At 44.7% G+C, this 17571-nt stretch overlaps 7 protein-coding genes across 7 annotated transcripts; 6 read left to right on the forward strand and 1 right to left on the reverse strand.

Moving 5' to 3' along the window:
* Nucleotides 1–853: 853 nt before the first annotated feature.
* On the forward strand, nucleotides 854–1150 carry BGW36DRAFT_424337 (uncharacterized protein; the record flags this gene model as incomplete). Its single annotated transcript, XM_046219947.1, has 2 exons — nucleotides 854–919; nucleotides 977–1150. The coding sequence occupies 2 exons, from the start codon at nucleotides 854–856 to the stop codon at nucleotides 1148–1150; spliced, it is 240 nt and encodes a 79-aa protein (XP_046075421.1).
* A 2057-nt stretch (nucleotides 1151–3207) lies between these two features.
* BGW36DRAFT_445658 (uncharacterized protein) lies at nucleotides 3208–5129 on the forward strand (the record flags this gene model as incomplete). The annotated part of the gene is made up of 2 exons (XM_046221683.1): nucleotides 3208–4005; nucleotides 4060–5129. Exons 1-2 carry the CDS (start codon nucleotides 3636–3638, stop codon nucleotides 5127–5129), a joined length of 1440 nt encoding a protein of 479 aa, XP_046075422.1. The 5' UTR covers nucleotides 3208–3635.
* An 854-nt stretch (nucleotides 5130–5983) lies between these two features.
* BGW36DRAFT_394797 (nucleoside phosphorylase domain-containing protein) lies at nucleotides 5984–7141 on the forward strand (the record flags this gene model as incomplete). The annotated part of the gene is made up of 6 exons (XM_046217957.1): nucleotides 5984–6428; nucleotides 6450–6502; nucleotides 6557–6653; nucleotides 6684–6730; nucleotides 6794–6989; nucleotides 7053–7141. The coding sequence occupies 6 exons, from the start codon at nucleotides 5984–5986 to the stop codon at nucleotides 7139–7141; spliced, it is 927 nt and encodes a 308-aa protein (XP_046075423.1).
* A 4248-nt stretch (nucleotides 7142–11389) lies between these two features.
* BGW36DRAFT_372105 (uncharacterized protein) lies at nucleotides 11390–12735 on the forward strand. The gene has a single exon (XM_046215435.1). It carries the CDS (start codon nucleotides 11563–11565, stop codon nucleotides 12316–12318), a length of 756 nt encoding a protein of 251 aa, XP_046075424.1. The 5' UTR covers nucleotides 11390–11562; the 3' UTR covers nucleotides 12319–12735.
* Nucleotides 12736–13039: 304 nt separating this feature from the next.
* BGW36DRAFT_372106 (uncharacterized protein) lies at nucleotides 13040–13581 on the forward strand. The gene has a single exon (XM_046215436.1). It carries the CDS (start codon nucleotides 13104–13106, stop codon nucleotides 13362–13364), a length of 261 nt encoding a protein of 86 aa, XP_046075425.1. The 5' UTR covers nucleotides 13040–13103; the 3' UTR covers nucleotides 13365–13581.
* Nucleotides 13582–13818: 237 nt separating this feature from the next.
* Nucleotides 13819–15459, forward strand: BGW36DRAFT_372108 (U1 zinc finger-domain-containing protein). The gene is made up of 5 exons (XM_046215437.1): nucleotides 13819–14086; nucleotides 14204–14305; nucleotides 14357–14491; nucleotides 14544–14612; nucleotides 14680–15459. The coding sequence occupies exons 1-5, from the start codon at nucleotides 14062–14064 to the stop codon at nucleotides 15006–15008; spliced, it is 660 nt and encodes a 219-aa protein (XP_046075426.1). The 5' UTR covers nucleotides 13819–14061; the 3' UTR covers nucleotides 15009–15459.
* Nucleotides 15460–17193: 1734 nt separating this feature from the next.
* On the reverse strand, nucleotides 17194–17568 carry BGW36DRAFT_356195 (uncharacterized protein; the record flags this gene model as incomplete). Its single annotated transcript, XM_046213742.1, has 1 exon — nucleotides 17194–17568. The coding sequence occupies one exon, from the start codon at nucleotides 17566–17568 to the stop codon at nucleotides 17194–17196; it is 375 nt and encodes a 124-aa protein (XP_046075427.1).
* Nucleotides 17569–17571: the final 3 nt, after the last annotated feature.

A 17571-nucleotide genomic window follows, 5' to 3' on the forward strand; every position in this document is an offset into this window, starting at 1 on the left:
TTCGATTTAAAAGAAATGAATATTCTGGTCCAGATCATTTGGGGATAAAGTTGAAGCTGTCCAATCAAAAGTCAGAAAGTAAAATGCCGGCGATCAACCAATGGCTATGACTCGAGTGGGCATCTTTTGTCCCTTTTTGTGTCTTAATAGAAACTCCTAAGTTAGTTACAACTTACAACTGCTCTCAGTTGCTTATCGTATGGTTGACCTTTACGAAAGCTCAACCATGAATAGATAGGATGGCCACCCTACGGCCTATTTTGTTTGACGCACTACTCATCTAGTGCATCATATCTTACCGATCCATAATCTCTTATACTGCCCTAGCAGGCTTCATTGTAACCGCTTTGCTATGGATTCGCAACTATCAGCTACTCCCCACGCTTTCAATAACCAAACCCGAAGCACGCCTCTACTAGTTTGCCTTGTAAGCCCAAATATTAACCATGTGAGCCGTGAGTCATCAGTCGGGAAGAGGCTTGATCTGTTCTGGTGGTGATTCATATACTGCTACGGGCTTCAACATCAGCTCTACTCAACACTGCTCCTAATACGATATTTTCATTTTAGATTGGAATCAACGAGTAAGTGTAAAATGTCTCAGTTTCCTTGAAATACTCGCTGATATTAATTTCGAATTTATTACACCTCTACCAGCGATTACTATGGCTTTACACATAACGATGATCCTTCAATCTTTGTCTCTGTTTTGATTCATAAATACCTGTCACTCGTGGAATCGGTCTATGCGGAGTGCTCTCGAAAATTTCTTTTATCAATTGTCCGCCAACTCGCAGTCCCCAGGTACACGAAAAACCACTCATTAGAGGAAGACTTTCAACGTCATGCAGAGATGGCCACGGCTTACAATGATGGCCTTCAAGATATGGTAAATCAGTTTAACAAGATTCATTCTAATGTAAGTTTATATTTCTCTGGTCGTTCTTACTGTGCGTAATTTGACGTATTCGCGTAGGCGACAGTCGTGCTATACGACTCATGGGTACTCATGACCCGCGTCCTTGGCAACCCTGAAGAATATGGATATCAGGATGCTACGTGTATGAATGAAGATGGGTCTAGCTGTATATGGTGGAATGATTTGCACCCGGGTTGGAAGTATCATCAGTGCCAACCTTGGTCCTCTTAGATGGTGATCATTCGAGGAGTATTATAAACGGCACTTATTCTATGCTACGATAAGAATCAATTTACACGAATGATTTGAGAATGGGCGTTAGAAGAAGCTCTATAAACCCAACATAGTGTATATGTTCATGTTCGGAATTAGGATATTGGGAAGTTCAATTGATATATGTATACAAATAGTCAAGTCTACCTTCATATCATCGTCAAAGAGCATTTCCATATTTGGCTTCCATCTCCATTTCATATTATCGGTCTCATATTCCGTACCAGGGACCTAAACAGACAACCGAAAAGTTACTATCCTATTCACGTTGAAATTCCAAGTCAAAACCTGATCAAGACATACCATACCCATTATATCTGTTTAGCAAGGCATGTCGCACACGACACAGCAATTGCAAGAGTCACACTATTCCCGCAGTTCACATGTTAGCTCAACCTATAGATATCCTGTTGGTTATTTGAAAATTATACATACCCAGCGGAACCCATCAGCACAGTTGTCGCTGGTACCAATTTTGCAGACTGCAACAGCAGATGACGCAAAGAGGGCAGCGGTAGCAACGAAAATAGTGGTGAGCTTCATGTTGAGCTTTCTTTTTTATATTTGTTTGTTCAAGACAACAATCCTGCTTTTTCTTGATGTGTGTGATTCCCTGAGATGAGTTTGAAGAGAATTCTAAGTGTATTTATACCTTTTTTTTAATGATTGGCATTACTATTCACGTGGGAATCTTTTTTTGTTGGTTACATGGCGAAAGTTGTAGCGATTGGTTATAATATTGCGCAGATACGCTCAAAAGTCAGATTGTAGTTCGAGACATTATTATTCTTAGATAACAAAGTTGTAGATCCACTCGACAGGCTATCTGAAGAGCCCCACAGATGAAGATAAAAACCTCGGCAAGTTTGTTGCGTTTAAAATCATTAATTATACCAAGGTATGGTGCAATTCTTCAATTACATAGACTGATTGATTTTCTTCTTTTATAAACTCACTCAAAATATTATTACGTTCATTGCCCCCAGTGGAAAATGGATAGTTAACTCTAACGACGATTTCCGGCGAGATCCGTCACACTTGCGAAGTGCGTGAACCAACAGGTACTACGCTGACCATGCATGAGATGGATTGAATTTTCATCTGAAATCATGTGCGAGACGTCACTCCAAATGGAACATAGCAAGATCCAGTAATTCTTTCATATTTCATATCAAGCCACCATGCGAACCTGAAGCAGAGAGACATGACTTAAATTAGAAAATTTACTGCCTGCATCAAAAGGTTTGATCAAATTGCCCCACTTCTAGGAACGAGGCTTATCTGGATCTACCATATCGGCTTATTTTAAACCCTCTTTTACCTAGCTAGATTCCTTCCATTATTAATGAGGGTGATTTGATGCGGAAAAATGGTCTTCCAGATCCACCCAAAACTCCCAACCTTGATATCCTCCTATGCTAACTAACTCAGCTGACGAGCAACCACATGTGCACTCAATACCTTTCCCTGAAATATTCATCTTTATTAGTCCTTCGCCTTTTGTCTTAGAACCTCTCTTTTTTCTTCTTTTCTTTTCCTTCCCGCCTTTCCAAGGCCGATTTCGTACATTATCACCTGATGTTTAGAGGGTTCAAGTCTTATGGAAATGTGCCCTATTGTACTGACCATAACGCTTTCCAGAATCTGCTCTCTGGTTCTGCTGCAGACACTCTATTCAGAGTCAGACTATGAGCAAATAATAATAACCCCAACTAAATAAGCGAATCCGAACAAGCCTCCGAATATCCGACACGTTGAAACTGGAGTTGTAGATGGCTCGATCAAAAAAGATAAGGGTTCTAAATATTATGTATAGGTGTATGATCAGTTTGGAGTCGAAGGTATATTGTCAAATCTTTTGTCTGAATTCGCGTATGAAAGCGAATTCCTAGTTTCCATCGAATTGTGACCTCGCGGATAAGTCTCGGTTTCCTTCTTTGTTGCTTAGTTCTTATTCCTTAGTGTTCCTTAGCGACAACCAAAATATTTCTACTATATCAGAAGCGGGGTTCATGCTTATACTTGCGGTATGAGTGGTGAATATTATCATATTGAATTTCCTAGTTGACGCCGAATGGAGATTACCATCCAATCAGTGCAGAGTTTTTGTCTTGTTCGGTATTTGGCGGTTTGGGCTAACCCAATGGATTTCCTTTACGTGAAACCAACAACGTCAAATCTGGAAAGCTTGTGCATGACGAAGCCGGATTTATAATCCTGGCATAGACCCTGAATAAGATTTTCAGGCAAGTTTATAAAATCACACCGAGTCAAGACTTGAGTATTCTGGCTTAGACTTTAGCAATATTCCTTGATCTTCAGTAGTGTTGTACTTTCGGGTGGAAACTTGAGTGCCCACATTCATATAACAACGCAGCGAACCAGTTCATTTCATCGATTAAGCCCGCAGCTGTTTTTACGTCACCAAACGAGCACTGCCAATATGCAGGACCCACGGTCCTTTTTCGCATCTACAACGAATGAGATAATTATACCCACTTCAACAACGGATATTCACAGCGTTATCACCCGCTGGTCAGACGAGCGTCTTCAACAGCCCGCAATAATAGTTATCCCATCAACTCGGGAGGATATAATTGCAGCTATACAATATGCCCGCCAAAAGAATCTTACCATCCTCGCCGGCGCTGGAGGTCACAAAGTAGTTCCTGTGAACGATAAGACATTATATCTTGACTTGCGAAAGTTCAAGAAAATCGAGGTAAACAGAGAGAAAGCGACAGTGGAGATAGGTGGCGCTGTTACCAACCTGGAGCTTATGACTGAATTGCTGAAGGACGGTTTCTATACTAGTTCGTCAAAACGTCTACTCATTTTCGTTTTTAAAGACTAACTTGCTTCAAAAGCCTACGCCAATTCGGGAGCAGTCTCAATGGCTGGACTGGTCTTAGGAGGTGGTTTTTGCGGCGCACTCTCTTCAATACATGGGCTAGCAATCGACAATGTCGTTGCGTTCGAAGGCGTGACAGCCTCAGGCGAGGTCATAAAGGTTGACCAGTCTGCCTCTGATCCTAAGCACAAGGCTCTTTTTGATATCCTCTGCGGCGCTGGATACGGACTACTCGTCATAACATCACATTCGATGAAAATCCATAAACTTTCTGCGCTCAATCTCGACGACACAGATAAGCTCTGGGTAAGAAAGTATACATTCCCTGGAAAAGTAATTGGTGAGGTCGTCGACTTTTTCCAAAAACTTCTTCCGGTAAAGCCGAAGCTAATGCCACTTATTCTCTGCGTTCGTGCACCTCCAAATGCTCCTTTCCCTGGGGCGCCTGTGATTATCTTGAGTATCACATATTACGGTCCTAGTAGCGAGGCAAGCAAAATAGTCGACCCCATTGTTGCTTCCACAGACATTGAAAAGTTTGCTATAGCTTCTGAGACAACATTAGCGCCATTCACTAGCATATTTGACGGCTCCAAGATGATTGATGCTCATGGGGGATTCAAAGCGCAGCATATGTCTAGGGCACACTCGTTCTCTACGTCTACAATTGTCTCCGCATTCAACCGCTGGAAGCAGCTTGGTGAGGAGGTACCGGATGCCCGGGCGTTTTCTGTATTTTTGGTCTGGGGTTACAATCCCACCGCCACGATTGAAAATGGCTTGGTTAACGATAAACGTCCGTTCATTGGTAGAGATAGATCAATGTTTGGTAATGCGATTACATGGTACAACAAACCAGAGTCCAAGGCAGCTGTTGAAAAATATGCTACAGATATCTCTGAGATACTGCAACAGGATGACTCGAGGCAAGGGTATCCAGGAGCGACATTGCCAAATAACTTTAGAGACAACTCAAAGGTACACCTGGGTTACACAGATGATATGTTGGTAGATATTAGAAGAGTGCATGCTGTATGGAACCCGGATTCTCTATTCTATAATGTTTTAGAGGATTCTGGAACATGAGCTGTTTGACATTCAAGCCTTTTAGCCTTATCAACAACAATGATATGTGAAAGCAATTAGTCTGACTATCGCGTGTTAATTCTGGTGAAAATTCCTAGTGTTTTGCGTCGCACGATCGCATCATGTTGATCAATTTGATCAATTGATGTTTTGTAGAGAAAAGCACGCCACTCTAGTCGTAACGGCTCTAAGATTTGCAAGCGTGCAGGTGATAAATTAATCAATACAGAATAAACTCTACAAACAACTAGACGCACGAAGTCCGATGAAATCTGAAAAAGATAGAATATAATCCCAAGTATCAAAAACGTCACGAAAGGGGTCGATAAGCAAATGTAACAGAGCATCTTTATATGGTCGGCAATGTTTTCTGGTCACGTTCTACATGCACTTTGAAATTTTTGATGGGTGTAAAAGACAGAGTATATACTCGCACGTTGATCGCATCAATTGATGATAAGAATGATATGAGATTCACATTTAATATACGTACTATAATGGCCATTTGTTTGTCTTTTCTCTGGCTATTTCTATCCCCGCACGTGTGTCAAAAGCCCTAATACTGCTGTTTTCCGTCGCAGATCCGCCCTTTGGTGTAATCATACATATGTGGAAGCAAATCACTGTGATGGCGGATGGCAGGATATTAATTATGATATATCGAGGGATACTACAATGGAGTACATCGTTATTCAATCCTTCAACATCCCCATTAAGGCAACAAGGCCGACAAGCATGCATTGACTGATAACGTGGCATGAGCGCGAGGCTGAAAAAGGGCACAAACCTCGTGATACTGTTCTACTCTTGATTTCCTGAAAGTAATCGCAGTCAGTAATACTTTTCCTTAAGGGATGTCTGGTCCACTTGTATTCAATGGCTCCTGTGCCAGAGTTTTTCCGCATCAGGACTATACAGTCGCATGGGTGTGTGCATTGTCGCTGGAGAAGGCCGTTGCGGAGGCCATGCCAGATGAGAAGCATCCCAGTTTATCAACCAATCCGGGCGATGGTAACAATTATATACTCGGTAGAATATTTGATCACAATGTCGTTATTGCTTGCCTGCCATCGGGCGTCTATGGGACAACTTCGGCTGCGAAGGTGGCAACACAAATCCGTGCCACTTTTGAATCAATTCGATTCAGCCTTACGGTTGGGATTGGGGGCGGTGTTCCAAGTGCACAAGATGATATTCGCCTAGGCGATTTTGTTGTCAGTAAACCGACCAGAGACTTTGGCGGTGTTATACAATTCGATTACGGAAAAGCTACATCCGGCGGGCAGTCCGAGCGCACAGGTGTGTTGAATAAACCACCAGCTATGCTCCTAACGCAATTTCTCAAATTCAAGCAATTCATATGTCAGGACCCAGTCGAATATCAGCTTTCCTCTCCGAAACGGCTATCAGATACCCGCTTATGAAAGAACAAATTCGCATATTTTGGAGAAAACCACGACCAGCTGTTTGACTTTGAGTATGAACATGAGGAGTCGCAAAGCACTTGCAATATATGTGACAAAGGTAAGCTGGTGACGCGGTGTACTTGATCAGATAATAGCCCTGTTGTTCATTACGGCCTTGTTACATCCGGGAACCAAGTTACGAGGGATGGGCAAGCTTGAGACAAACTAGCCCAAAATCTTGGTATCTTATGCTTCGAGATGGAAGCAGATGGCTTGATGGATAGCTTCCCATGTCTAGTTATTAGAGGTATTTGCGACTACTCCAACTCACACAAGAACAAGCAGTGGCAGCCATATGCGGCGGCCGTTGCAGCTGCCTATGAGACAGAGCTTATTTCAGTAATCCACGAGAGCCGGGTGGCGGAAACACCACTTTATACTTCAATTACTAGCTGTATGTTACTGGGTTGTGGAGAAAGGTCATATCAGAGTTGACTAAAAAACTGATGGCATCCAGTTTATGTTTATCAAGGCATGTTTCAGTCACATGGACAACCATCTTCAGGATGGATTTCCAATCGAGGTATTGCACCATTCCCAGCATGATGAATAGGACTGCCGCGGAGTTAAGGTAGACATCTCAGATGAGAAGGCACTCATCACAATCACGAGAAAGTTCACCAGCAATTATCACGGAAACGACTCATGGATACGACGCAATGGTTTCTATGTCACCCAAAATTTCAATCGTGGTTCAAGAAAGGATTCTCATGTTTATGGTGTTCTGGAAAGAATGAGTTGGCCACTTCGGATTCCTGGACTTAAATGCTTATCATAGGTCGAGCATGTTAGTTGGGTCAGGCAAAATCAACTATAGCGTAAGAGCCTTGTGTACGGTCGCCTTCCGCACAGGCTCCTACTAGTTTCTTCTATTGTGAGAATGATGAAGATTCTATCCTGCAGGGATCATATATTCTCTCTAGTTTTATCAAGCAGCTATGCGTCTTCCTGAAACAATCCTCCATGTCTTTCCCGAATGATATCAAAGCTGAAACGAGAACTTTTTCAGTGATGAGAGGACTAGACCAGACCTTGAAAACTTGGAAAAAATTTTCACCCGACTTTTTCATCATGTATCCGACGCTATATATATCTTGGATGGCCTTGAAAACCTAAAACAAAGAGGATAGCATACTGCTCTTGAAGTTATTCCGGTCATTGTCCTGTGGTTCAGCCACATTGCAAGGCTCGCGAATTCTCTTGCTCAGTAGGGAACATATCCCAAGTTATATAGATATCACTGCGGCTATACCAAGGAATCACCGAAATTCCACCTCTTATAATGTCCTGCAAGACATTGAAACCTATATCGAAGTGAGTATCGCGGATAAATCGAGGCAGCGGAAACTCACAGACAATGCCATCCTATTAGAAGAGATGAAACAAGTGCTTCTGTCCGAGTCCTCGGGAATGTATACTTTCCTTTCCTATAATCCAAGTATAAAATCCACGCTAACCTACATAGGTTTTCATGGGTGTATCTCCATTTGGAGATTCTTTGGGAAACATGTGTTACGGATGCCGAAATCCGAGCATCTTTGAGTCAGCTACCATCGCTGTGTTGAAAGAATCAACTTCCGTGACAGCCGTGCTATCAAGGTACTGAAATGGGCCAGTTTCTCAAGGATCCTACTACATATTGACGAATTAAGAGAAGCTGTGGCCTTTGGCATTAACGACAAATGGTGGGATACAGCAAAAACACCAAGAGCTGATTTCGTTATTGGCTGTTGTACGAATCTTGTTGTCAATGACCGATTGATAATTGCGTACGTTTCGTTCATTCCTCTACGAGACAGTACCTTGAAAAGGATCGAGGTGATGGTATCCCAAATTATCCGCCAAGTACGACAGAGGGTGAACTTGAGTGTGGAGAATTCTGCATTGCTTACCTTGCAATTGGTTCGTAGCAAGACTTAAAGAATATATCCAGTATTCCTTTATTTGAGGAAGGGCTCCCTGCCCTTCATGTAGCGGCCAAGTTGGGATACGATGATGTGGTCAAGATCCTGTCAATCATATGCAATGTCAACTTGGTAGATGCAGTGGGATATACTCCTTTTCACTATGTAGCTTCCAGAGGACAGTTAGAGACTGTTCGCTTACTCTGTGCACACGTAGTAGAGATAGACTCTGTGTCAAAAAATAAGTGTACGCCTCTCTGGCTAGCCGCCCAGGGGCATACAGATATCGTGAGCTTCCTAATCTCTCAATAAGCAAACTTGGAGACCAAACTCGTCATACGCCACTATCACGAGTAGTGATCAACGGTCATTCTGCAGTTGTCGAGCTCCTAATCGATGCTGGATGCTATGTAGATTCCAAAGATTCAATAGGTCGAACACCTTTATCATGGGTCGTGATAAATAGCCATGAAAATACCATGATGCTTCTCCTTGAAAGGGGTGCAATACCTGGTCATAGAGATGCAGATCTGGGGACGTTGCTTCGGCGAGGGGCAAGAAATGGGCATACGGCGGTAGTAAGCTGGCTTTTGATCAACAGCGAATTGAAATGGGGAGGTATACATGGTCAAGGCGGATTGACTCCATTGGCTTTGGTTATTCTCAATGGGCATACATAAGTGATACGGCCGTTTCTCAATAAAAGAGCAGAAGGAATCGGCACTAAGAACTTCGCTAGTCGGACACCACTCTTGCTGGCCGTTTAGAATACAGATATAACAACTGTCAAGCTACTGCTCGAGAACGGCGCAGATCCAGAAAATTCGAATTACAAAGGCCGATACCCACTCTTAATCGCCAAAGAGCAGGGGCATACAGAAATGATAGGTCTCATGGTGCGAAAACATAGCCTAAGACTTCTAATACGGGCTGCAAGGAAGGGGCATATATAGTTGGTGAAGTCACTTCTTGAGAATGGTGCTGACATGGAGTCAAAGGATATTGACGGCTTGACAGCACTTCCGTGGGCTACAAGGGAAAGGACATGAATCCGTAGTGAAGATACTTGTCGATACAGGTGCTGATATCGAGTGCAAGGATAGCGATGGCCGAACAGCGTTCACTTTGGGCAGTTACCAAAGGGTCCGAGGTAATAGTAAGTTTTCTTCTTCAGAAGTGTGCCAATGTAGAAGCTCGAGATCGATATAGAAATGACGGGAATGTTTGAGCTTCTGTGTCGATACCTGATGACCCGTACAAGCCTACGAGAGAGCTCCTATTGGAAGCTATGAAGGGCAAAGATTGGCCCTGGTCGGCATATGGCAGTGGTATCCATCAAATCAGCGTACACAGATGCATGCAGTCAGTGTTGAAATGTGCAATTCGTTGTGCCCGGCTAGAAGATGCAAAAGCCGGAGATGGTTCATGTGCGAGAAAAATGAAAAAGAGATTGACAGGCTCAGGACCTGCCGCAATGACCATGAATTCGTGTTTGTGGGTTTGCAGTGAGGGTGGAGTGGAATATGATGGTGACAAGTATGATGATGAACACGATGATGACGATGTCGATGTCGATAAAGATATTGAGTGAGGATTACTTGATGCACATGGATTTATTGATTTGTGTGGTCAAGGAACGGTGGATTGTATTCATTGACCATATTTTATCTACAGTAGTATTCAGGTATTCGTAACTTAACATAGTACACACAGTTTATCCTATTGAATCTTCAGCCATGATTCTAATTCCAGGAATTGTACAGACTTTGGATGGCATGAAGAACTCCAACCAGGCAAGGCCATTCCAAGCCACGTACAATTATGAATGTAATAGTATGAGCAAGAAAGGCCTCGGGGTCGGCCAGCCGGCAGCAAACAGGAACGAGTACAGTTTAGTTAGTGGATATGTCCAAGAAGAGCAATCACACGCGGCGTCTGGAAATAAAATTGCAGGTCCACATGGAGAGCTATTATTGGCCCGCGTGACCAGTGAAGGCCACCTGACGCGGGGTAGACGAGAAAAAAGGCGAAGGAAGTGGAAAATCCGGGGAAATGAAAAATTTTTCCATTTTCTTTCTAAGAATACTCAGCCTTCTGGCAGCGGCGGCTCTGATTGGCCCGCTTACCGACGGCACCTAGGACGCCGAGATGGCGCTGCGGGCCAATCAGCGGCCGGCAGCAGAGCAGTTACATAATGGCACGGTCTAGAGCGAGGACATGTCCTCATTATGAAAAGGCTATTAGTTAATATTATTAAGGAAATAAGGATGCGCTGTCTATTGCTCACAGGCTGCTGGAATCACGAATCAACGCATCACATCGGGGCAGAATAATGCAATCCAGTGCTACTAGTACACCACGGATATACCGCTCCATAACCACCGTCGATCAAGTGAACATAGGCTCGGCGGTGGCGGCAATTGGCTACCGACTCAGGGGTTTCGCTTTGCATTTAGTTACACCGACTTCGATGTATACAGGCATCTAGAATGATACATGAAGGACACATGGAGAGGAGGAGGAGGAGGCGTACGTCACTGGCACCATCGTAGTATCAAATCGCGCATGACCAGGGTAGAGAATAACACGTCAATTAAAATAATGAATACCGCAGGAGCAAATCACGGCAGCGCATGGCATCATGCCGGCGGCACAATTTCCATTACCCCCAGGAAATGCACGATTGGCGCGCGCCCAGTTTTTGTTACGTGAGTGGTCCGCTTGGCGTCTGGTCAGATGATCTGCCAGCCAGTCTGCGTAAAGCGGCGTCCCGTTTGCCTTGTTGGTATGCTTTTACAGCGAGCGCTTGCGGGTGACCCGTGACCACCACCTGCCCAGCTCGGCGCGAGGGCCGCTGCTTTTGCGCCAGGAGAATCCGCGAGACTGGCGATGACGAGAGACGACAGAATAGTTCGCAAAGACATGGCCAAAACTGGGGCTGCCCCCCGTGTGACTCCATTAGCAACCGCCAGGCGGGACTACAGATCTGATTCTGGACCGCCAGTCACCCGGTCACCGTGCCGCCGTACCTGAAAAAAACATGATGGAGCAGCAGACCGGAAAATGGTGCCATTTTCCTCGCTCTGGTCCTGCTGGGCTCCACCCGCGCCGTATATAACCAGGCTCCCCTCGACAGGAGAGGAGCCTGACTCAGTGAGACTACTATCCATACTGTTCATTCCAAGACTGCTTGACTTGACTTGTCTCTCTGTACTGCGTTTTGTTTCTGCATTGCTTGTTGATCTGTATTCGACTCTTCAGCATTGCTTTGCTATAGAACAGCGTCGTCCATCCAACCTCTTCATATCACACCCATCACATCTACCACAAACGTCAAATATGGCCTCGCCTTACCTCGTTGTTGAGCCGCACCCCTCCGTGCCCAACACTCGTCGTCCAGCCCTGCACACCTCGCGCGGAGGAGCTGGCAATGTCATCTCGCTGCGCAACACCAGGACCACCGAGTCACTGTCTGCCACGGGCCCAGCATCCTTGACTCGTCTCGACTCGCGCCTGCCGACCACCTTCAAGTCTGGCCGTGGCGGCGCCGGTAACGTGCACAGCAGCAGCGAGCGCGCCATCTTTAGCTTCGACGAGGAACTCGAGCGCGAAATGCGCCGGGAGAAGGGTATTGCTCCTGTCTTCCATGTCGGCCGCGGCGGTGCCGGGAACATGATCTTCGGCAGCGACCAGTACGGCCTGGAACGCAAGAACACGTCTAACAGCGCCTCGAGCAACGAGTCGCTGGCGGATCGGGCAAAGGAGAAGGCTCGCACGAGCCTCGAGCGCACCTGGAGCCGCCTCACCGGTCACCAATAGCTTTTCTATTTGATCTCATTCATCACATCACTTCAACCACCATTCAACATTCAACATTAAATATCACGAGACATGACCATTCAAACGACAAAAAAGGTTTCAATACGGCGCAATCAGCATCCATTCACCTACCATTTCAGCGATCAATTTTGGGGAAATAAAAGTTCTTTTGTTCATTGCTGTATGTTCTTATTTACGTTATTTACGGTTTGCGACAGAGTGTTTTACGGCCTCTGTAAGCATGATACCCTGTCTGCGAGTTTGATCGACTTGTTTGCGATTCGACTCTGGACTGTGGACTCTAGTCTGGAGAACTGGGAGGTTCTACATTGTATAATTATAACTGCTTAATATCATCATCTCCTTCATTATCATCTAAATTATAATTTACGCTATTATCTTTCTCAGAATTATAAGGTCCGTCGTCATTATGATTATATGACCAGAATCTCTTGTATAAAATGCCCTAATTCTATATCGACTAATCCACTTTCGGTTAAAGTGCTATCTCAATTGGGAAATTTCCTCGTTGATTCAATAATGCAAATGTATCCTTCTAAATAATATCAATATTCTTTCATTGTCAACCTGCAATAAACAATTGATGTTAGACACTTGGAGTACTCCCTAGCACGACAAATCGCGCAATAGTGGTGTTTACCAGCGTATGGAACCTCGCCCGGCTGTCGTTTTGCCGCTCGCGCAATATGAATCCACCTGACAGAAAAATTTTTCTTCACTAGATCAACATAAATCACATAATCGGACACGACGTCATCTCATTTATGACTCGACTTGTTCCTCGGAAGGCGCCGATATTCTACTTAATAATTATTAGCAACTTAGGAAGGCTGAGAGCTCGCCACTATTTCAACTTTGTTTTTTGCGACGATCCTGCACTGCTGCCGAGGCCGACACTATTCACTCCTGCTTGTCGATTTTCCTTTCCTTGCTTTCTTTCCTTTTATGATTCCTTCCCTTCTTGTTTCGCCGAGAGTAACCGGTGCTGTGTTTGTAATTTCGTATTGTGGTCAAGCTCCAGCTGACAGCTAGAATTTTCAATGTTTAGCTGTTCTTTGCTGCGCAACGTGTATCAGGGCTTGGGGCTGCAGAGCCGGCATAAAGGCTGCCACGTGGGTGATAACTTGCCTTACCAGGTCTTCTACTTAATATTAGAGTATTATACAACATGTAGCAGAGCTCGTATATAACTATAACATAATTCGTATCTATACACATTACTATGTACACACAAAAGTCGTGTTATGAAAATCATCTAAACATTGAATGGAAGTTAGTATCTCTTTTTCTTCTGATGACTCGAAGGGAACCTCATTCTAGAAGTAGACGTTGTCTACAATTAAAGGATCTATCCTATTGATGGCGATTAAAGTCCCACATAAGCATGCATATCGCCGCCTTGTTGCCTCAGGCATACATAACCTCAGGCATAAATAACTAGCGCGATTCTGTTATTCTGCCACAAAACACCGCCTAAAAGTAACCTCCGTTTTGATACTCATCCATCGCAGCAAGCTAATGATATCCCCACCAGATCACATCTTTTCTCAAACTAGATCGACTACCCGAAGTCGCCTACAACCAAACATCTGTGGCAACCCTAATCGACCATCAGAATCGGCCACGCCTTGTCCTGGCTAGCTCATAGCCGCCGAACCACGCGCCTCGAGCGCAACTCCCCACACACTCACAGGCAGATCGTAGGATTTGCAGGTCTTCAAGATGCCAAAATATAAGTCTCTCTTCTACTCAAAATTTATGTCTATTTGAGAATTTAAAACTGACACCAGTGCACTCTTCTGTAGGTTCAGCGCGCACCCGTGACACGAATCTTGAACACGACTAATCCGATAACACTATGCAGGCGATTATTGCGATGTCTACCTGACGCATGACTCGATGAGCGTGCGCAAGGCTCATAATTCAGGACGCAATCATTTGCGAAACGTCGTCGAATACTACCAGCGTGGGTGCTCCACCCTACCATCAGTTTAGCTCCATGCTGATTTAGTCATAGAAATCGGCCATGAAAAGGCCCAGTCAGTAATTGACTCTATCACGAGCTCGTATGCTGCAGAAGGACAAGCGAACCCCATGCTACAACACCCTGGTGCTCCAGGGTCATTGCCGCCGCCACCATTCGGCTTTCCAGGTGCGTTTACGCAACATCTCAGCCTTGACTCCATAGCTAACGCTGTTCACAGGACGACCAGGACAATTGCCGCCACCGCCATTCGGTATTCCGCCTCCAGGCGCCCCTGGTGGATTACCTCGTGCGTTTCCTCCCCAGCAGCTCCCCTCAGCAGTTTACACGCATTTGTAAAAACTAACATGTACCAGCCCCAGGAAGCCGCGGCATGCCCCCATTTCCTCATCCCTTCCCTAACGCTGCTGGTGGTCCATCAGGTCCTGAACCAGCCGGCCAATCTGGTGCACCACCGGCTGGCCTTCCAGCCGGCATGCCTCCTCTACCAGCTGGTCTCCCATTCCCACCACCCGGCGGCTTCCCAGCGAACTTCCCCCCTCCGCCTGGCTTCCCAGGGGTACCGACAGCACCTGGAGGAGGTCCCAGTGCCGCCCCTGGTTCTAGCATCTCGCCGCCTCCGGGAGGTGCTGGAGGGTTCCCTCCGCCGGGGTTTGGGCCGCCGGGGACCGCGGAGAAGAGATGATATAATTCAACAGTCAAGGGGAAAAGTTCATTCATAAGATAAATGTGCATGTAAATTATAATTCACGCAGGCAAAGACGGAGATGAACAAGTACCGGCGTTTTACGGATGTTTTTTCTTCTTACAATTTCTTTTCTAGGGCTCAAAATGAGTTTTGAATAGTTTGATATACGTGCGGATCTATTATATCATGTATGCAGTCAGTCCTGCATCAGGCGGTAAATACGAGGTTCAGGGATACCATCTTAAAGCAACTGTTTTCAATAAGTTATGATTATAATTGAAACCATTTGACTGGTTGATATTCACATGGATGTATTGATAACGATATTACAGGTGTCAATATGTCAGTGTGGCTGATGCTAGAGCTGTTAGGTATCCTTCACATATTGACTAATTGTGAACCAAAGATATGCCAACTTGCAATAACCTCGATTCAGTTTAATAATGAATGTCTGACTTCTTAAAATAACTAGTCCATAAACAACCTTGTTCATGACCGAATTGGGTTATGGTATTGTTTTGAGATTTAGCTGAAGGTCTTTCAATTTTGACTGGGTTGGATAGACTGTCTGCCTCGCGAAGTAGAGAGAGATATGGGAAATGAACTGTATTTGGAACGAAGAATTACTAGTGCGGTGCTGGGTGTTCCTCTTTACAACCATCTAAGGGACTAGCAACCCCTCTTTTTAACCCCAACACTCTTCTGGTTTAACAATTGATTTTGAGATTTTGATGGTAGGACTTATGCAGACCGTGACACCAAGCCAATGACGCCCATATTTTGTAAGTCGTTATTGTTGAGGTCGCTGCGCCTCGTCCTTTTCGTCACGACCAACATTTGAATGCTGAATATATAAAAGATTTGCCCGACACGAAATCGCACAGCCTAGCTCGGGATCATTCACCGATTGCTTGTTGAACAGCATCCGCTGGCTCTAGGGATATTATAAAAGCCTAATAAATAGCTAATGAGCATGCAGGGCCTTCAAAATGCTGGGATTAACACCTTGAGGCTATCGATAGGTATATTAAGTACCTTCATATCAATATTGTCACGGACCTAGATCTAATTTAGTTGCACCGAAGGGCTTGTTGAGAAACGATACGATGACTGAGTCACACATAGACTCCGTCTGAGGGTAATTAGTTCGTAACTCGTCGAGTAGAAAGTATGTAGCACGATTACTGTAATATATGGAATACAATGCTGGGGTCAGGATACATGATATAGATGCAACCTATACTACATTAGAAGCGAGCCCCTTTAAAAAAAATTAGGGTGGGATATGGAAGGTCATGCCAATCGTCCAATGTCTCCGAATTATCCAACATATTAATAATTTCAATCGCTTCTACGAAACCCATTTCTTCACCCAATTTGCGAAGACGGTTCCGGGCATGGATCTTTGTCGAAATGGGACTCAACAATGATACAACCACAATGGACAATGGTCAGATAAGCCATCTGGCAGTTCACAAGGAGGATAATTGGGATTTCTGAAGCGATAGTAAGTTACAAAAATAAGGGAGACTGCCGAGGATATGCACCGCCATGCGTTCTGCATTCGCGGCTGTAGTCTCAGGAGTGTGGTAAAATTCTGAATGAATTTCCAGAAACTTTTCTCCTTGTTGTTGTAGATAGAAGGTCGCCTTTTTATATACAAGACAAATCCACTTATTCAATACAACCGCAACATGTGCAATAAGTTCCAAAGTCCGGCGCTCTGCGGATTGTCATAATGATTCGCCACGCCGTTATATATCCACACCTCAGAAGTATCAGACAGAAGAACTTGATATGACTGGATCTGCAAAAGCTGCTGACTCAATTCAGACACTTGAGAATCTAAACGTAGTCCATTGAGGATCATCACCGTGTAATCGCTGTGGTAGATTGCCCCGGATTGCATCCCCGCCACGAGCTCGATTATGCAGTCAACTCCATTTCCGAGGTCAATTTCCAACGCACTGTAACTCAGCGGGGGAATCCGCAGGTGTGTTTGTAGTAAGTCAGTGATAGGTGCAGGTAGAGCGATGCAACGTTGCGCACACCAAGTGCGAATATTATTGATTGAGTCGAGGAAAAGAGCTTAGCCAAGGGCGGAATTGAATTGCTCATGGCCACGTAGTCTAATTAGGTCTACGGCGCCCTCAATATGTGTTGTCCAGTCAGTGGGAGAGGATCAACCTTGAAACGCCCTAGCCTCGAACAGTATGAGAAGATTGATTGACATGAGTGTGGTATCTTTGAATGCTTGCTGGATGGATAGTAAGGAATGACCAGTTTCTGCAATAGTTGCTAAGTAGTACTTCCGCGCAAGATTCATCAGTGATGGTTGTTTTTGCTCATGCGAGAGGATTGCGATTACAGGTGCAAGCACTGCGGACAAAGATAGTTGGTTATTGGACCCAGCGCTTCCCAAGTGGACGAGCCAAGCTGAAGGACTCGAAGGAGCATATATTGTCATAAATAAATCCAGGGCGACATTCGCTAAAGAATGTGATGAATTTGGCTTGGCTATTTTCCGTTCAGAAGCAACGAAAGCCCTAGCTGACATTTT

This window comes from Talaromyces proteolyticus, assembly GCF_021365285.1.
Source record: "Talaromyces proteolyticus strain PMI_201 chromosome Unknown BGW36scaffold_3, whole genome shotgun sequence".
Taxonomy (NCBI): domain Eukaryota; kingdom Fungi; phylum Ascomycota; class Eurotiomycetes; order Eurotiales; family Trichocomaceae; genus Talaromyces; species Talaromyces proteolyticus.